Source organism: Salvelinus sp. IW2-2015, linkage group LG36 (genome assembly GCF_002910315.2).
Source record: "Salvelinus sp. IW2-2015 linkage group LG36, ASM291031v2, whole genome shotgun sequence".
NCBI classification, from domain to species: domain Eukaryota; kingdom Metazoa; phylum Chordata; class Actinopteri; order Salmoniformes; family Salmonidae; genus Salvelinus; species Salvelinus sp. IW2-2015.
Window position 1 is genome coordinate 26,967,066 of NC_036875.1, and position 16,651 is coordinate 26,983,716.

The 16,651-nt window shown below is 45.9% G+C and overlaps 1 protein-coding gene and 1 pseudogene across 1 annotated transcript in view; both read left to right on the top strand.

The window, feature by feature from the left end:
* Positions 1–16,377, top strand: part of LOC111959278 (ephrin type-A receptor 6-like) — an 83,500-nt pseudogene extending 67,123 nt beyond the window's left edge.
* A 187-nt stretch (positions 16,378–16,564) lies between these two features.
* LOC139023810 (ephrin type-A receptor 6-like) overlaps positions 16,565–16,651 on the top strand; it is a 4,736-nt gene continuing 4,649 nt past the window's right edge. Inside the window, exon 1 of the mRNA XM_070437760.1 lies at positions 16,565–16,642. Coding sequence (XP_070293861.1) covers positions 16,565–16,642 — 78 coding nt within the window. The remainder of the gene's footprint in view (positions 16,643–16,651) is intronic.

Below are 16,651 nucleotides of genomic sequence, written 5' to 3' on the forward strand. Positions count from 1 at the left end.
AAAAGCATTACATTCATTTTCCAACCAAGCAGATGCGTCACGAAAGTCAGAAATAGCGATGAAATAAATCACTTACCTTTGAAGATCTTCATCTGGTTACAATCACAAGGGTCCKAACTACATAACAAATGGTCCTTTTGTTCAATAAAGTCCTTCTTTATATCCCCAAAAAGTAAGTTTCAACGGCGCGCTTGACTCAGTAATCCACCGGTGTCCCTCGTTCAAAATGCATACAAAATGAATCCCGTAAGTTACCAATAAACTTATTCTAAACAAGTCAAACAACATTCCTAATCAGTCCTCAGGTACCCTATTTTGTAAATAAACTATAAAATTTAAGACGGAGAATACCGGAGACCATTACCGGAGATAAATAACGGAGTACGCGCCCTCACCGGAACGCGCTACAAACACTACAGCCAAAATGGGAGCCACTTAGAAAAATTACAAATTCTAGCTCATTTTTCAAAAAACAAGCCTGAAACTCTTTCTAAAGACTGTTGACATCTAGTAGAAGCCCTAGGAACTGCAATCTGGGAGGACTTCCTTTTATATTCCCATTCCCAGCCATTGTAATCAGAGGTGAGCTGGGGGAAAAAAGTTTCTGGATGGATTGTCATCGGGTTTTCGCCTGCCATATCAGTTCTGTTATACATTATTTTAACAGTTTTGGAAACTTTAGAGTGTTTTCRATCCAATACTATTAAATGCATATCCTAGCTTCTGGGCCTGAGTAACAGGCAGTTTACTTTGGGCACCTCATTCATCCAAACTTCCAAATAATGCCCCCTAGCCCGAAGAAGTTAAGCTGTTAGTGTCTTAACGACCGGTCCGCATGGGCAATGTTCATTAATTGTTTATGGTTCATTGAACAAGCATGGGAAACAGTGTTTAAACCCTTTACAATGAAGATCTGTGAAGTTATTTGGATTTTTACTAATTATCTTTGAAAGACAGGGTTCTGAAAAAGGGATGTTTCTTTTTTGCCGAGTTTATACGTTTTTGTAAGGTAAAGCTCCGCCTTATCTCAGCTCACTGGTCACCATAGCAACAGTCACCCATAGCACGCGCTCCAACAGGTATATTTCCCTGGTCATCCCCAAAGCCAACACCTGCTTTGGCCGCCTTTCCTTCCAGTTCTCTGCTGCCAATGACTGGAACAAATTGCAAAAATCACTGAAGTTGGAGACTTATATCTCCCTCACTAACTTTAAGCATCAGCTATCAGAGCAGCTTACCGATCGCTGCAGCTGTACACAGCCCATCTGTAAATAGCCCATCCAACCAATTACCTACCTCATCCCCATATTTGTTTTTGTTTTTCTGCTCTTTTGCACACCAGTATTTCTACTTGCACATCCTCATCTGCACATATATCACTCCAGTGTTAATTGCTAAATTGTAATTACTTCGCCACTATGGCCTATTTATTGCCTTACCTCCTTACTTCATTTGCACACACTGTATACAGATTTTTCTATTGTGTTATTGACTGTACATTTGTTTATGCTCATGTATAACTCTTGTTGTTGTTTTTGTCGCACTGCTTTGCTTTATCTTGGCAGTCGCAGTTGTAAATGAGAACTTGTTCTCAACTGGCCTACCTGGTTAAATTAAAGGTGAAAAAAAAAAAAAAGTCTTGTCTCTTCCTCTTCATCTGTCTCCACTCTTCTTTCCTCCTCTTCTCTCCTCTCATTCCCCTCTTTCTCCCCCTCCCTCTCCTCCTCTTATCTCTGCTGTGATTTTCTCTCTGTCAATGTCCAGGCCTCAGACCACACACAAGCAGGTTCAACTGGCAACCACAGATATCCAGCACTTTGATAGCCTTTCTGATCTGGCAATCAGGATTGGTTGGGCTTGCCTGCTATGGAGAAACCATGGTCACTCACAAACACGCACATGCACACCACACCACTACACATACACACACACCACACACACACACACACACCCACACCACACACTAACAGTCAGGCTTGTGTACTCCCACACTGACCCTCCTCTCTTAGTAATGAGTGCTCTGATTGCTTTGCCCTCTGTCTAATTCCAATCAGCATCATTTAAACCTTTTAATGTCAAAGTTGTGGACAATGGAGAACTTTTCACTTTTTTCAACCCCAGCCCCTGTCTATTTCTAAAGACTGTATCACTGTTCCCCCTCTCTGTCTCCTCTCTGTCCCTCCTCTCTTCTCCTCAAAAACTGGCTAACTAAGCCCCTGACTCTCTCTTCTCCTTTCCTATTCTTAGCTCGCCTCTGACGTAAGCCATCCAGTTGGACTGAATATACCACACATACTCTGTGTGTCTGTCTGTGTGACTGCGTCTGTCTGTAGGTTTTGTGTCTGTGTCTTGTCTGTATGCATGCTCGTTGTTGTCTGTCTGTGTCTGTCTGTCTGTCTGTGTCTGTCTGTCCTGTCTGTCTGTCTGTCTGTCTGTCTGTCTGTTGTCTGTCTGTCCTGTCTGTCTGTCTGTCTGTCTGTCTGTCTGTCTGTCTGTCTGTCTGTCTGTCTGTCCTGTCTGTGTGTGTGTGTGTGCTGTGGTGTGTGTGTGTGTGTGTGTGTGGTGTGTGTGTGTGTGTGTGTGTGGTGTGTGTGTGTGTGTGTGTGTGTTGTGTGTGTGTGTGTGTGTGTGTGTGTGGTGTGTGTGTGTGTGTGTGTGTTGTGTGGTGTGTGTCTGTTTTATGTGTGTCTGTGTGTATTTGTGCTGATATGATTATTACTGTGAAATGGCTCATGGAGGGGGCTGTAACCTCCCTCTCTTCTCTCTGTTTCTCTTGCTCTCTCTTTTATGTAGTTATCAGAACTGTGCCAGCACTAAACTCACCTCTTCTGTCTCTATCACTTTCTCTCCCTACCCAATCCTCCTCTCCCAGCCTGCCTAGGGATGGCAGGCCACAGCTACACCCTCTGTGGTCTGTTAATAGTCTTACTTAATTATCTAATACCACATATAGATGAACGTACTCTCTTCTCTCCTCTCTCTCTCCTGTAGATCTGTAGACTAGATGTTAATTACTTCCTGTTTCCTCCAAGCATGATAAGCTAATGAAGTTGACTGGCTGGAGTGTGAACTGTGATCCTCCACCTGTGTGTGTTGTGTGTGTGGTGTGGTGTGTGTGGTGTGTTGTGCTGGTGTGTGGTTGTTTGTGTGGTGGTGTGTGTGTGTGTGTTGTGACTGTGTGTGTGGTGTTGTGGTGTGTGTGTGTGTGTGTGTGTGTGAGAGGAGAGAGAGAGGAGGAGGATTGGGCTCTTTCAGAGACAGTGTTCTAAGTGTGTGGTGAGAAGTGAGGATGGGCTCTTATAGAGCAGTGTCTAAGTGTGTGGTGAGAGTGAGGAGGCCTTTATAGAAGACAGTGTTAAGTGTGTGGTGAGAGTGAGGATCGGGGCTTTTATAGAGACGTGTCTAAGTGTGTGGTGAGAGTGAGGATGGGCTCTTATAGAGACAAGTGTCTAAGTGTGTGGTGAGAGGTGAGGATGGGCTCTTATAGAGACAGTGTCTAAGTGTGTGGTAGAGTGAGGATGGCTCTTATAGAGACAGTGGTTAAGTGTGTGGTGAGAGGAGGATGGGCTCTTATAGAGACAGTGTCTAAGTGTGTGGTGAGAGTGAGGATGGGCTCTTAATAGGACAGTTGTCTAAAGTGTGTGGTGAGAGTGAGGATGGGTCTTATAGAGACAGTGTCTAAGTGTGTGGTGAGAGTGAGGATGGGCTCTTATAGAGACAGTGTCTAAGTGTGGTGGTGAGAGAGAGGGATGGGCTCTTATAGAGACGATGTTAAGTGTGTGGTGAGAGGAGATGGTCTTATAGAGACAGTGTCTAAGTGTGTGGGTGAGAGTGAGGATGGGCTCTTATAGAGACAGTGTCTAAGTGTGTGGTGAGAGGGAGGATGGGCTCTTATAGAGACAGTGTCTAAGTGTGTGGTGAGAGTGAGGATGGGCTCTTATAGAGACAGTGTCTAAGTGGTGGTGAGAGTGAGGATGGGCATCTTATAGAGACAGTGTCTAAGTGTGTGGTGAGAATGAGGATGGGCTTTATAGAGACAGTGTCTAAGTGTGTGGTGAGAAGTGAGGATGGGCTCTTATAGAGACAGTGTCTAAGTGTGTGGTGAGAGTGAGGATGGGCTTCTTATAGAGACAGTGTCAAAGTGTGTGGTGAGAGTGAGGATGGGCTCTTATAGAGACAGTGTCTAAGTGTGTGGTGAGAGTGAGGATGGGCTCTTATAGAGACAGTGTCTAAGTGTGTGGTGAGAGTGAGGATGGGCTCTTATAGAGACAGTGTCTAAGTGTGTGGTGAGAGTGAGGATGGGCTCTTATAGAGACAGTGTCTAAGTGTGTGGTGAGAGTGAGGAATGGGCTCTTATAGAGACAGTGTCTAAGTGTGTGGTGAGAGTGAGGATGGCTCTTATAGAGACAGTGTCTAAGTGTGTGGTGAGAGTGAGGATGGGCTCTTATGAGACAGTGTCTAAGTGTGTGGTGAGAGTGAGGATGGGCTCTTATAGAGACAGTGTCTAAGTGTGTGGTGAGAGTGAGGATGGGCTCTTATAGAGACAGTGTCTAAGTGTGTGGTGAGAGTGAGGAATGGGCTCTTATAGAGACATTGTCTAAGTGTGTGGTGAGAGAGGGATGGGCTCTTATAAGACAGTGTTAAGTTGTGGATGAGGTGAGGGCCTCTATAGAACAGTGTTCTAAGTGTTGGTGAGAGTGAGGATGGGCTTCTTATAGAGACAGTGTCTAAGTGTGTGGTGAGAGTGAGGATGGGCTCTTATAGAGACAGTGTCTAAGTGTGTGGTGAGAGTGAGGATGGGCTCTTATAGAGACAGTGTCTAAGTGTGTGGTGAGAGTGAGGATGGCTCTTATAGAGACAGTGTCTAAGTGTGTGGTGAGAGTGAGGATGGGCTCTTATAGAGACAGTGTCTAAGTGTGTGGTGAGAGTGAGGATGGGCTCTTATGAGACAGTGTCTAAGTGTGTGGTGAGAGAGTGAGGATGGGCTCTTATAGAGAGCAGTGTCTAAGTGTGTGGTGAGAGTGAGGATGGGCTCTTATAGAGACAGTGTCTAAGTGTGTGGTGAGAGTGAGGATGGGCTCTTATAGAGACAGTGTCTAAGGTGTGGGTGAGAGTGAGGATGGGCTCTTATAGAGACAGTGTCTAAGTGTGTGTGAAGAGTGAGGATGGGCTCTTATAGAGCAAGTGTCTAAGTGTGTGGTGAGAGTGAGGATGGGCTCTTATAGAGACAGTGTCTAAGTGTGTGGTGAGAGTGAGGATGGGCTCTTATAGAGACAGTGCTAAGTGTGTGGTGAGAGTGAGGAGGGCTCTTATGAGACAGTGTCTAAGTGTGTGGTGAGAGTGAGGATGGGCTCTTATAGAGAGCAGTGTCTAAGTGTGTGGTGAGAGTGAGGATGGGCTCTTATAGAGACAGTGTCTAAGTGTGTGGTGAGAATGAGGATGGGCTCTTATAGAGACAGTGTCTAAGTGTGTGGTGAGAGTGAGGATGGGCTCTTATAGAGACAGTGTCTAGTGTGTGGTGAGAGTGAGGATGGGCTCTTATGAGACAGTGTCTAAGTGTGTGGTGAGAGTGAGGATGGGCTTCTTATAGAGACAGTGTCTAAGTGTGGTGGTGAGAGTGAGGATGGGCTCTTATAGAGACAGTGTCTAAGTGTGTGGTGAGAGTGAGGATGGCTCTTATAGAGAACAGTGTCTAAGTTGTGGTGAGAGTGAGGATGGGCTCTTATAGAGACAGTGTCTAAGTGTGTGGTGAGAGTGAGGATGGGCTCTTATAGAGACAGTGTCTAAGTGTGTGGTGAGAGTGAGGATGGGCTATTATAGAGACAGTGTCTAAGTGTGGTGGGAGAGTGAGGATGGGCCTCTTATAGAGACAGTGTCTAAGTGTGTGGTGAGAGTGAGGATGGGCTCTTATAAGAGACAGTGTCTAAGTGTGTGGTGAGAGTGAGGATGGGCTCTTATAGAGACAGTGTCTAAGTGTGTGGTGAGAGTGAGGATGGGCTCTTATAGAGACAGTGTCTAAGTGTGTGGTGAGAGTGAGGATGCGGCTTTATAGAGACAGTGTCTAAGTGTGTGGTGAGAGTGAGGATGGGTCTTATAGAGACAGGTGTCTAAGTGTGTGGTGAGAGTGAGGATGGGCTCTTAATAGAGACAGTGTCTAAGTGTGTGGTGAGAGTGAGGATGGGCTCTTATAGAGACAGTGTCTAAGTGTGTGGTGAGAGTGAGGATGGGCTCTTATAGAGACAGTGTCTAAGTGTGTGGTGAGAGTGAGGATGGGCTCTTATAGAGACAGTGTCTAAGTGTGTGGTGAGAGTGAGGATGGGCTCTTATAGAGACAGTGTCTAAGTGTGTGGTGAGAGGAGGATGGGCTCTTATAGAGACAGTGTCTAAGTGTGTGGTGAGAGTGAGGATGGGCTCTTATAGAGACAGTGTCTAAGTGTGTGGTGAGAGAGAGGATGGGCTCTTATAGAGACAGTGTCTAAGTGTGTGGTGAGAGAGAGGATGGGCTCTTATAGAGACAGTGTCTAAGTGTGTGGTGAGAGAGTGAGGATGGGCTCTATAGAGACAGTGTCTAAGTGTGTGGTGAGAGAGTGAGGATGGGCTCTTATAGAGACAGTGTCTAAGTGTGTGGTGAGAGTGAGGATGGGTTTCTTTATGAGACAGTGTCTAAGTGTGTGGTGAGGTGAGGATGGGCTCTTATAGAGACAGTGTCTAAGTGTTGTGGTGAGAGTGAGGATGGGCTCTTATAGAGACAGTGTCTAAGTGTGTGGTGAGAGTGAGGATGGGCTCTTATAGAGACAGTGTCTAAGTGTGTGGTGAGAGTGAGGATGGGCTCTTATAGAGACAGTGTCTAGTGTGTGGTGAGAGTGAGGATGGCGGCTTCTTATAGAGGACAGAGATGTCTAAGTGTGTGGTGAGAGTGAGGATGGGCTCTTATAGAGACAGTGTCTAAGTGTGTGGTGAGAGTGAGGATGGGCTCTTATAGAGACAGTGTCTAAGTGTGTGGTGAGAGTGAGGATGGGCTCTTATAGAGACAGTGTCTAAGTGTGTGGTGAGAGTGAGGATGGGCTCTTATAGAGACCAGTGTCTAAGTGTGTGTGAGAGAGAGGATGGGCTCTTATAGAGACAGTGTCTAAGTGTGTGGGTGAGAGAGAGTGTATGAGGAGAGTGATCAATCAAACACACACTGAACACATCCAAAGTCAACAAACACATTCCAAGTCACACACACACACAAAATACATTCCAAGTCACACACACACAAACACATTCCAAGTGTCACACACACACACACACATAAAACACACAAACACATTCCAAGTCTCTCAACACCACACACAATCGAGCGCAAACACATTTAAAATTCACACACACCCAAACACATTCCATGTTACACACACAAAGTGCAAATAGAAATGTGTTGATCCAAGTTTCTCAGAGAAAATGTTCTCCAACAACACCACTAGATACAACAGTCAGTTTGGTTTAGTAGTTCATCTCTCTATGGACACGGTGAACTCCTTCAGTTCTAGCATCTGGTGTTCCTTGTTGTAAAGGACAATGTGTCATTGTGTCTCCCAGGTGTCAGTGGTACATCAAATCCAAGATGAGCTCAGACGACAAGAGGAGGACCAACTATCAGAACGGACATGGTAGGATTTCTGCTTCTCCTTCTCTACTCGTCTTTCTCTCTGCCGCTCTCTTTCTGACTCACATCACTTCACACCCAATTTCACCAATTCATGTGAACAGACGCATTTCATTTTATTATTTCCGCCTCCTGTGAGTGTTTGTGTTGAAAGATAAATGGCTAAACTGTGGCGAGACTTAAAGCTTAAAAATAGATTTCCCACACAAACACTGTACCTTATTGAGTGTCTCTGTCCATTTCATGCTAAAGAGAACTATCCTGGAAAGAAACACTGTGTGGACAATTTGCATACAATCAATTCTAACCATGTCTGCCATTCTCAAGCCTCCATTAGTTTAGATGTAAATGTGGATGAAGTGTGTCCCTAACCCCTGGCCGTAGCAGGCTTTGAGAGATTGGTAACACCCTCTCTCAGTTTTACAACACAGACAGAGAGGGAGCGGGAGGGGGAGGGATGTCAGTAGGAGTGATACATTGCCAACTTTAAACAAATCCACAGAACAAAACGTTCTGAAACACCCCCACCTCCCTCGCTCCCTCCCTCCTTCGCTCTCTCTCCCCCTCCATCCTCTCCTGCTCGCTTCCTCTTCAGAATCCATTTCAAGTCATCTGTGTGTCTTACCTTTTGGCTGAATCTAGTTATAGCTCTGCCTCTCCTCTACTTCTCTCTGTGTTTCTTTCTGTTTTTCTTACTCTGCCTCTCTGTCTCTCTTTTTCCCCACATACACTGTGTTTTATCTCTGAGATGAGCGAGAGTGGGAGAAAGGAACAGAGGGAAATGACTCAGAAGGAGATAGGAGATAGGAAGGGGGGGGGGCAGTGGTAGAGGAACAGACAGACAGCAAGATGAGTTCTGAGAGAGAGTGTCCAGCTGACAGGGCCTCTTACTGCCCTGTGTGTCTGTCCTGTCTCTCTCTTTATCAACAGATAGGCTTGACTCCATACAGACTGTCTCTGTGTTTCAGAGCTATCCTCATCAGTGGAGAACAGAGAGGACACACACTCTTCTCATCCTCCTTCTCTCCTCTCTCCTCCTCTTTCTCTCTGTTCTTTCCTGTTTATTCCTCTTCTCTCTCCACTGATACCTTGACTTATCGCTCTAACCTTCAGAGTTGTGTTTCATCCAGAAGTGGATGCTTGATGTTGATTGTGTCTTCAAGTTAATGCTGGAGCTCTGTTTTGCATGACCATTGATTGTTCTGTTTGGATATGGAGACTAGAGGTTGTTAACAAAGACAAGGCATAAAACAGCAGGTAGCAAAGTTACCAAAGGCAGAACCCAGTCTCTCCTCACTTGACCTAGAATTCATGATTGTCTCTCCTCTCTTRTTCTCTCAGCCCTCCCGTACCCAGGGGTAAAGACCTATGTAGATCCGGACACCTATGAGGATCCTACTCAGGCTGTCCATGAGTTTGCCAAAGAGATTGACCCAACCCGGATCCGCATAGAAAGAGTCATCGGAGCAGGTGGGCACTCTATCCTCAATTATCCATTCAATTCGTCAAGCTTCATTGGCATGGAAAGAACAAGGTAAATTATGGCAACAATATATATATATTCAGTACAGAAGCTCCTTTAGATTTGCACAGTATGCTCTATATATATATACCCTAGTGGATGTGAGAAGATCTGGCATCTGGGTGTAATATGCCATAATATGCCATATGAAGCAATCGGTTTTCATTTTAAAGAAAGGAAGTTAATTATATCTCTTCTATACAGTGGGGGGCCTGTGCTTCCCCTCCCAGCACTTGATTTAAGACTACATTCTCTCTGCTCAGTATAACAATCTAACACACACACACACTCACAGTGGGGGATATGAAAGCTATTAGAGCTTTAGAGAACAGAGGAGAGACTATGGATTGATTATAGGCTGATAGATCAGAAGGAGCAAAGAGACATTTTAGAGAGTTGAATAATTCAGAGTTAAACATGTTGTGGAGTTGTCTCTGTACTGCAACACTGCCCTCCAGTGGTTTGATATGGTTACTGCGTGTGTGTGTGTGTGTGTGTGTGTGTGTGTGGTGTGTGTGTGTGTGTGTGTGTGGTGTGTGTGTGTGTGTGTGTGTGTGTGTGTGTGTGTGTGTGTGTGTGTGTGTGTGTGTGTGGTGTGTGTGTGTGTGTGTGTGTGTCGTGTCGTATTCCAGGTGAGTTCGGGGAGGTGTGTAGCGGTCCGTTTGCGGACGCTGGGGAAGAGGGGCAACTCGCGGTGGCGATAAAGACGCTGAAAGGTGGCTACGTGGAGCGCCAGAGGCGGGACTTCCTCCGAGAGGCCAGCATCATGGGACAGTTCGACGACCCTAACATCATTAGGCTGGAGGGCGTGGTCACCAAAAGTAAGGAGGATCATGGGAATTGTAGTTGCTTGTGTTTTTAGGAGTTTACATGGACAGACAGACTGCAGAAAGTGTGTGTTTATGTGGGACAGCTGCCTCTAACACCGGGAATGAGTCATTACAACCAGCCATTCCACATAGCTGCATATGCCACACACACACAAGCACACGCTACAGCAGAATGTGTAGCAGCCATTCCACGCTAGTCTAGTCCACTGTTCTGTAGAGACACCTGTGTATGCCACACTGTCACTTTCTCCATCGTTCTATCCCTCTCTCTCTCTCTCTCCTTCACTCTGTCTCCATATGTTGTTTCCCCTCCTCCACTCCAGAGTCTAATTAAAGGAGATGTATCAGGGTGTGACTATCTTACCTGAACAGAAACACCAGGTAACGCTCCACACTCACCACTACTTTATACTCTCAGTAGTTCCTCTGGATTGGCTTCTGCAGATACAGAGAGATGGAGAAAGGAAGAGAGAGAGGTAGATAGGAGATACGAAGAGTGGTAGAGAGAGGAAGACAGAGGTAGTAGAGAGGAGAGAAAAAGAGCAGCTAGACAGGAGATGTAGAGAGAGAGAGAGGTCATGATCAGATGAGCTCCTGCATTTTTCAGAATGTTCTTAAAAAAATATAGATTTAGAGTTAGATAAACTTTTTTTTGTCAGGAACATATACAGGATGCTACCCTCTACAACATAACTTTCACTCCAAATCAAAACTCAAAACCTACAACCTGATTTTGGACGGAATTACAGAATCACCTAGTAGGCTTACAACTACCAAAGATTATTATTCCAACGCTATACAGCAAATGCTCTAGAAAACAGCAGAAACCTGAAAACACCATCCAACCTGGAACTGAGTGAGTAATGTTTAGTCTGAAGCTATATTTTATTTCCAAAAGCCAAGAAGAAAAATACATTACATTACTTTATAAGGACTGAATGCTAAATTAAGGCTGCCAAGCTTGATACAACTTCAATTAGAACAGACGTGTCAAGTGAGAGGTGTCGAAGCCCTTTAGCCCAACAATGGCAGGAGAGTCGCACAGTCTACTCCAACCAAATGGAGAGGCCTTAGAAGCTGCCTCTCGCTGTTCAGAGGTAATTAACATACAGTACCCTGTGTATGTAAAGAATGATAAGGCAAGAAAAGATCACAAAATGAAGCTCCTTATAGAAAATCAAGAGACACTTTTTGTTGACTATTATAAAAATGGGAACATCAGCAACCTCATCTTCCACACAAACCATCCCCTGGCATGGTACAGTGCTATATTAACCAGACCATCTCCTGGCATGGCACAGTGCTATATTAACCAGACCATCTCCTGGCATGGCACAGTGCTATATTAACCAGACCATCCCCTGGCATGGCACAGTGCTATATTAACCAGACCATCTCCTGGCATGGCACAGCGCTATATTAACCAGACCATCTCTCCCTTGAGAAAGATACCCTCACCCCYAGCGTGTCAAACCAGACCTCTTCATTATACAACCCCATAGACGAGCAACCCCCAGTGGAAAGTCAACCTCCCAGCACAGAGTACTACCCCCTCATTGAAATGAAGGATACATTTACCCAGCTGGAGGTAAGGCAGGTGGAGCTGGAACAGCAGGTGATTACACTCCAGTCAGCACAGACCCAGACAACAGTCCAGCACAACAACACCCCCTTAACCAGACCCGGAGAGCTGGAGGTACAGAGAGACATATCTGCACTCTGGACTGTGGTGAGACAACTTCAACAAAATAAAAAGCAAGAGCAGGAGAATAACAGAGCACTAGAGGAGAGGATCAGACTGCTGGAGGAGAGGATGAGGAGGATGGCGTGTGACAGAGAACAACCCACTAGAGATGTGGCCACCCCACAGAGAAGCCAGCAGAACAGCCCACCTCAGTGCCAGACAAAAGTCTCGACAGCACAGCAGAACAGTCCACACCAGACCCTGACCATAGCGTCGACATCACAGCAGAACAGACAAATGAAGAACCCCAAGCCCAGGGGCTCTCACCCCCCCTGAGCCCCCCCCCCCCCCTGTCAGCCACCCTGAAAGCCCTCCTGACAACCCCCCCACATCGACTGAGGACATACACAAGACACAGAATGTACTCCTTATGGACTCAAATGGGAAATATATACAAGAAAAAAAACTTTATCCCAAACACAGTGTCTAAACTCTGGTGTCCAAACACCTAGCGCCCCCTAGACCTTCTGTCTGAGGACCAACTAGGTTCACCTAGCCACATAATAATACACACAGGCACAAACGACCTGAGAGCACAGCAGGAAAGGGTGGCCACAGCACTGAAGGGAGTGATTGAAAAAGCTACTTCTACTTTCCCCAACGCACAAGTGGTTATCTCCACCCTGCTACCATGAAAAGACTTCCTCCCTGCTACCATACAGCGGGTAAACGCAAGTATTTTSTGTGACTGTGCCTCAAAACCAAATGTTTTCCTGGCCCACCACTCCACCCTGGACTTGAACAACCTCTATGACCAGGTCCACCTATACAAGGCAGCAGTGTCCACCGTGTTCGGCCGGAATCTAAAGGACATTGCTCTCAAACACAGCCCCAACACTTCACACAGGAAGTGACAGATCAGATCAATAGACACCCCGCCCAGAACAGGCCCAACCCCCACTCTTACACTATCCCAAGCCAATGGCATGTACCAGAAGCTCAGCAGGATCTGCTCACACTTACTGGGCTGAGGCCAAACCACACGACCAACAACATTGGATACTTTATGGAACACAAAGCCTTCACTATCCCATCCTGGAATATCCAAGGCCTGAGGTCATCTGCCTTTGGCCTAAAGAGCAGGAACCTGGACTTCATCAAAGAAATCGGAAATACAGACATTGTCATCCTACAAGAAGCCTGGTATAGAGGAGACGGACCCACTGGTTGCCCTCTAGGTTACAGAGAGCTGGTAGTCCCATCCACCAAACTACCAGGTGTGAAACAGGGAAGGGACTCAAGGGGAATGCTAATTTGGTATAGAGCAGACCTAACTCACTCCATTAAATTAATCAAAACAGGAACATTTGACATTTGTCTAGAAATTCAAAAGYAAATGATCTCAACAGAGAAAAATGTCCTCCTGTGTGCTACCTATATCCCCCCACTAGAATCCCCATACTTTAATGAAGAAAGATTCTCCATCCTGGAGGGGGAAATCAATCATTTCCAGAACCAGGGACATGTACTAGTCTGTGGCGAACTAAATTCCAGAACAGGACAAGAACCTGACACCCTCAGCACACAGGGGGACAAACACCTACCTGGAGGTGACAGCATTCCCTCCCCCATATGCCATCCTAGGCACAACTATGACAACATAACCAGCAAAAACAGGTCACAACTCCTGCAGCTCTGTCACACGCTGGGTATGTACATAGTCAATAGTAGGATTCGAGGGGGCTCCTATGGTAGTTACACCTATAGCTTGGCAGTAGTACTGTAGACTATTTTATCACTGACCTCAACCCAGAGTCTCTCAGAGCTTTCACAGTCAGTCCACTGACACCCCTATCAGATCACAGCAAAATCACAGTCTACTTGAACAGAACAATACTCAATCATGAGGCATCAAAGCCGAAGGAACTGCACAATATTAAGAAATGCTATAGACGGAAGGAATGTAGTTTGGAAACCTACCAAAAGCTATTAGTCTTTATTCTTTTGGAACTTCTGAGAGTGTAATGTTTACTGTTCATTTTTATTGTTTATTTAACTTTTGTATATTATCTACTTCACTTGCTTTGGCAATGTTAACATGTGTTTCCCATGCCAATAAAGCCCCTTGAATTGAATTGAGAGAGGAAGAGAGAGAGGAAGAGAGAGAGGTAGAGATAGAGAGAGGTTTACATGGAGAACTCAGGCCTAGTCCTCTCTGAAGCTCAGAGCTGATAGAGAGAGAAGTATAATCTGGTCAGCACCATGGACAGACAACCTCTGATCACTGCTCTCTGCTGCCAGCCCAGCCAGCTGCTCTATATCTTCAGCCCCCATTCACCACTGCTTCACTCTCTCTCTCTCTCTGCCTGGCTGGCTGACTTAGTGACTGCCTCACAGAGCCCCCATTCAGGTCCGGCCTGGCTAGCTGAAGAAATCACTGGCCTATAGCTGAGCCAGATACGGAGGGTCCTGACCTGCCCCCTACCTCTCTCACTATAGCCGAGCAGCAGGCCAGGGATGTCAGCGCCAACGTTATTTCACTTCACTGAAACTGATCCATGTCTTGAAGAATTCATTAAATAGCCATTAGTTAACTGAAACGCAGTCCTCCAAAAAGTGTGATACAATTGAAATAGTACATTTTACAGGAAACCAAGTAATCATGACAACGACCCCTGACTGAGGCCTGCTTCTAATTCAGCCGTGGCGGGGTCACACTTTTGAACCTCCCGTCCTGTTTCTTTTCGCATCTCAGATTGTATATTGTGATATTACAGCCTCACAGCGGGCCTGTCCTTACTGCCAGACTGTTGGGCCAATTACCCCAATTAACAGGATACTGTGAGGAGTAAACAGAATGTCACTTTAGCGAAGCTAAACGAGGGATCGACAGAACCAATCAGCTGTAGTCTGTGTGAATCAGGAGCTGTGAAATGTCTGATGAGTTTGAACAGTGGGGGTTCCTATAGTGTTCCCTTTCATTCATTACCATGGAGCCATGGCACTCACTCTGTGTCAATGGATGGACAACACAACAGACAAGAAACATAACACAAATCAATGGGCTCTGAAACAGTGAAAAACGTTGTTTGATTAAATGTGTAGTTTTATGGATCACTCTATGATTTGGCTGTATGATTTCTAATGAAAGACCTGTCTTTAATGCATATTATTATAATATATTAAGCTGTCCAGAGCTGTCTCTGTCTCTCTGTTGTGTGTAATCCTGTAATTAGTGCACTCAGCAGCACACTCACCCACTGGGGGATCACAGAGAGGAGATGGGTGCCCCATGAGAGGCAGGGGGAGACAGCCGATAAATACCCCTTTGTCCTCACCCCGGCCTCCTCCTCTCTGCTGTCCTGACTCCCTCTCCCTCCCGGGCCCCTCCTCTCTCTTCTCTCTCTGCCCTTACCGTGGCTCCTCATCTCCTACTCCCTTGACCTCCCGCCTGTCTACCTCTCCTCCCTGGTGTGACTAAAGAGTAATAACAGTGGCCAATAATTAGAACAGGCTGTTAATCAAACAGGATGTTAATTAATCCAGTGGTGGATTATGGTCCACTCTCCCCAGGCCAATAGACCCTCACCGTGAAACAGCATGCTAATGCTAAAGGCTAACGCTAATCCCTCCCCAGGCCCATGGACTCTGACAGGAAACAGCATGTTGATGCTAAATGCTAATGCTAATCCCTCCCCAGGCCCATGGACTCTAACAGGAAACAGCATGTTGATGCTAACGGCTAGTGCTAATCCCTCCCCAGGCTCATAGACTCTGACTGGGAAACAGCGTGCAGATGCAAATGTGGGCAGCAGGTGGCCTAGATGCTAGAGAAAGTACCAACCCTTGAGCAAGGTTAAACCGCAATCTGCTCCAATGGTGCTGTACCATGGCTGACCCTGCTGAGCCTCTCAATGTTTGAGTGTCTGGAGGGTTGGGACAAATGTCCATTAAACACAGAAATTAGAATAAAGTATCTATTCTAACCCCCGGTCTAATCTTTCTATTAACCACCATACAGAGAGTAACTCCACTCTGAGTCCTTCAGCAAACAGGGATTAATGAAACACAGGAAACCTGAGCTAGTGTTAATTTGGTTCCTCTTGGTTACTCTGCAGCAAATATTGACACAATGATGATACACAGACAGTATGCAATGAAGATGAACTGCTGCTTGGTTAGTAGCATTACTGTAGAGGAAGGTTCTCCTGCTCAGCACTGGAGAGCTGGGTGTGGGCAGGCTCTTATTCCAGTCACATCTTAACACGTTGACTGACCTGGTGGTGCTGTGTGCTGTGATTTCAGGCAGACCTGTGATGATTGTGGTGGAGTACATGGAGAATGGATCTCTGGACTCTTTCCCTGAGGGTGAGAAGCAAATACCATTTGTTTATTGATTTTCAATTATAAACGAACAGAAAGACATAACAAATGAAAAATCTCACTCTCTTTGTGTCCCTCTCCATTAGAAGCACGACGTCACTTCACAGTGATCCAGTTGGTGGGCATGCTCGTGGCATCGCGTCGGGCGTGAGGTACCTGTCTGACATGGTTTACGTCCACAGAGATCTGGCCGCTCGTAATATCCTGGTGAACAGCAACCTGGTGTGTAAGGTGTCTGACTTCGGCCTGTCAGAGTCCTGGAGGACGACCCGAGGCTGCTTACACCACCACGGTAACTATGAGCTTCCCCTGACCTTATCTGTGGTTTCAATAGCTTCACTCATCTTCTTTCAATCGATCAACTGCTGTTATTTTGTCTATTTCTGCTTTCTGTTTAGTCTGTTCTGTTCAAAAAATCACAGTTCTTCTGAGTCTGCATGCCTCCTAGTGACCTCTTTCTCAGGGTCACTCTGAGGGGAAGTGGTGTATTCTGGAAGAAAATGGGAGAAGAGAACAGAAAGGATATTTTGCTTTTGGGCATCTGTAAACTATTTTCCGCTCACGAGAACTTTGGTTTGGTAGGGTGA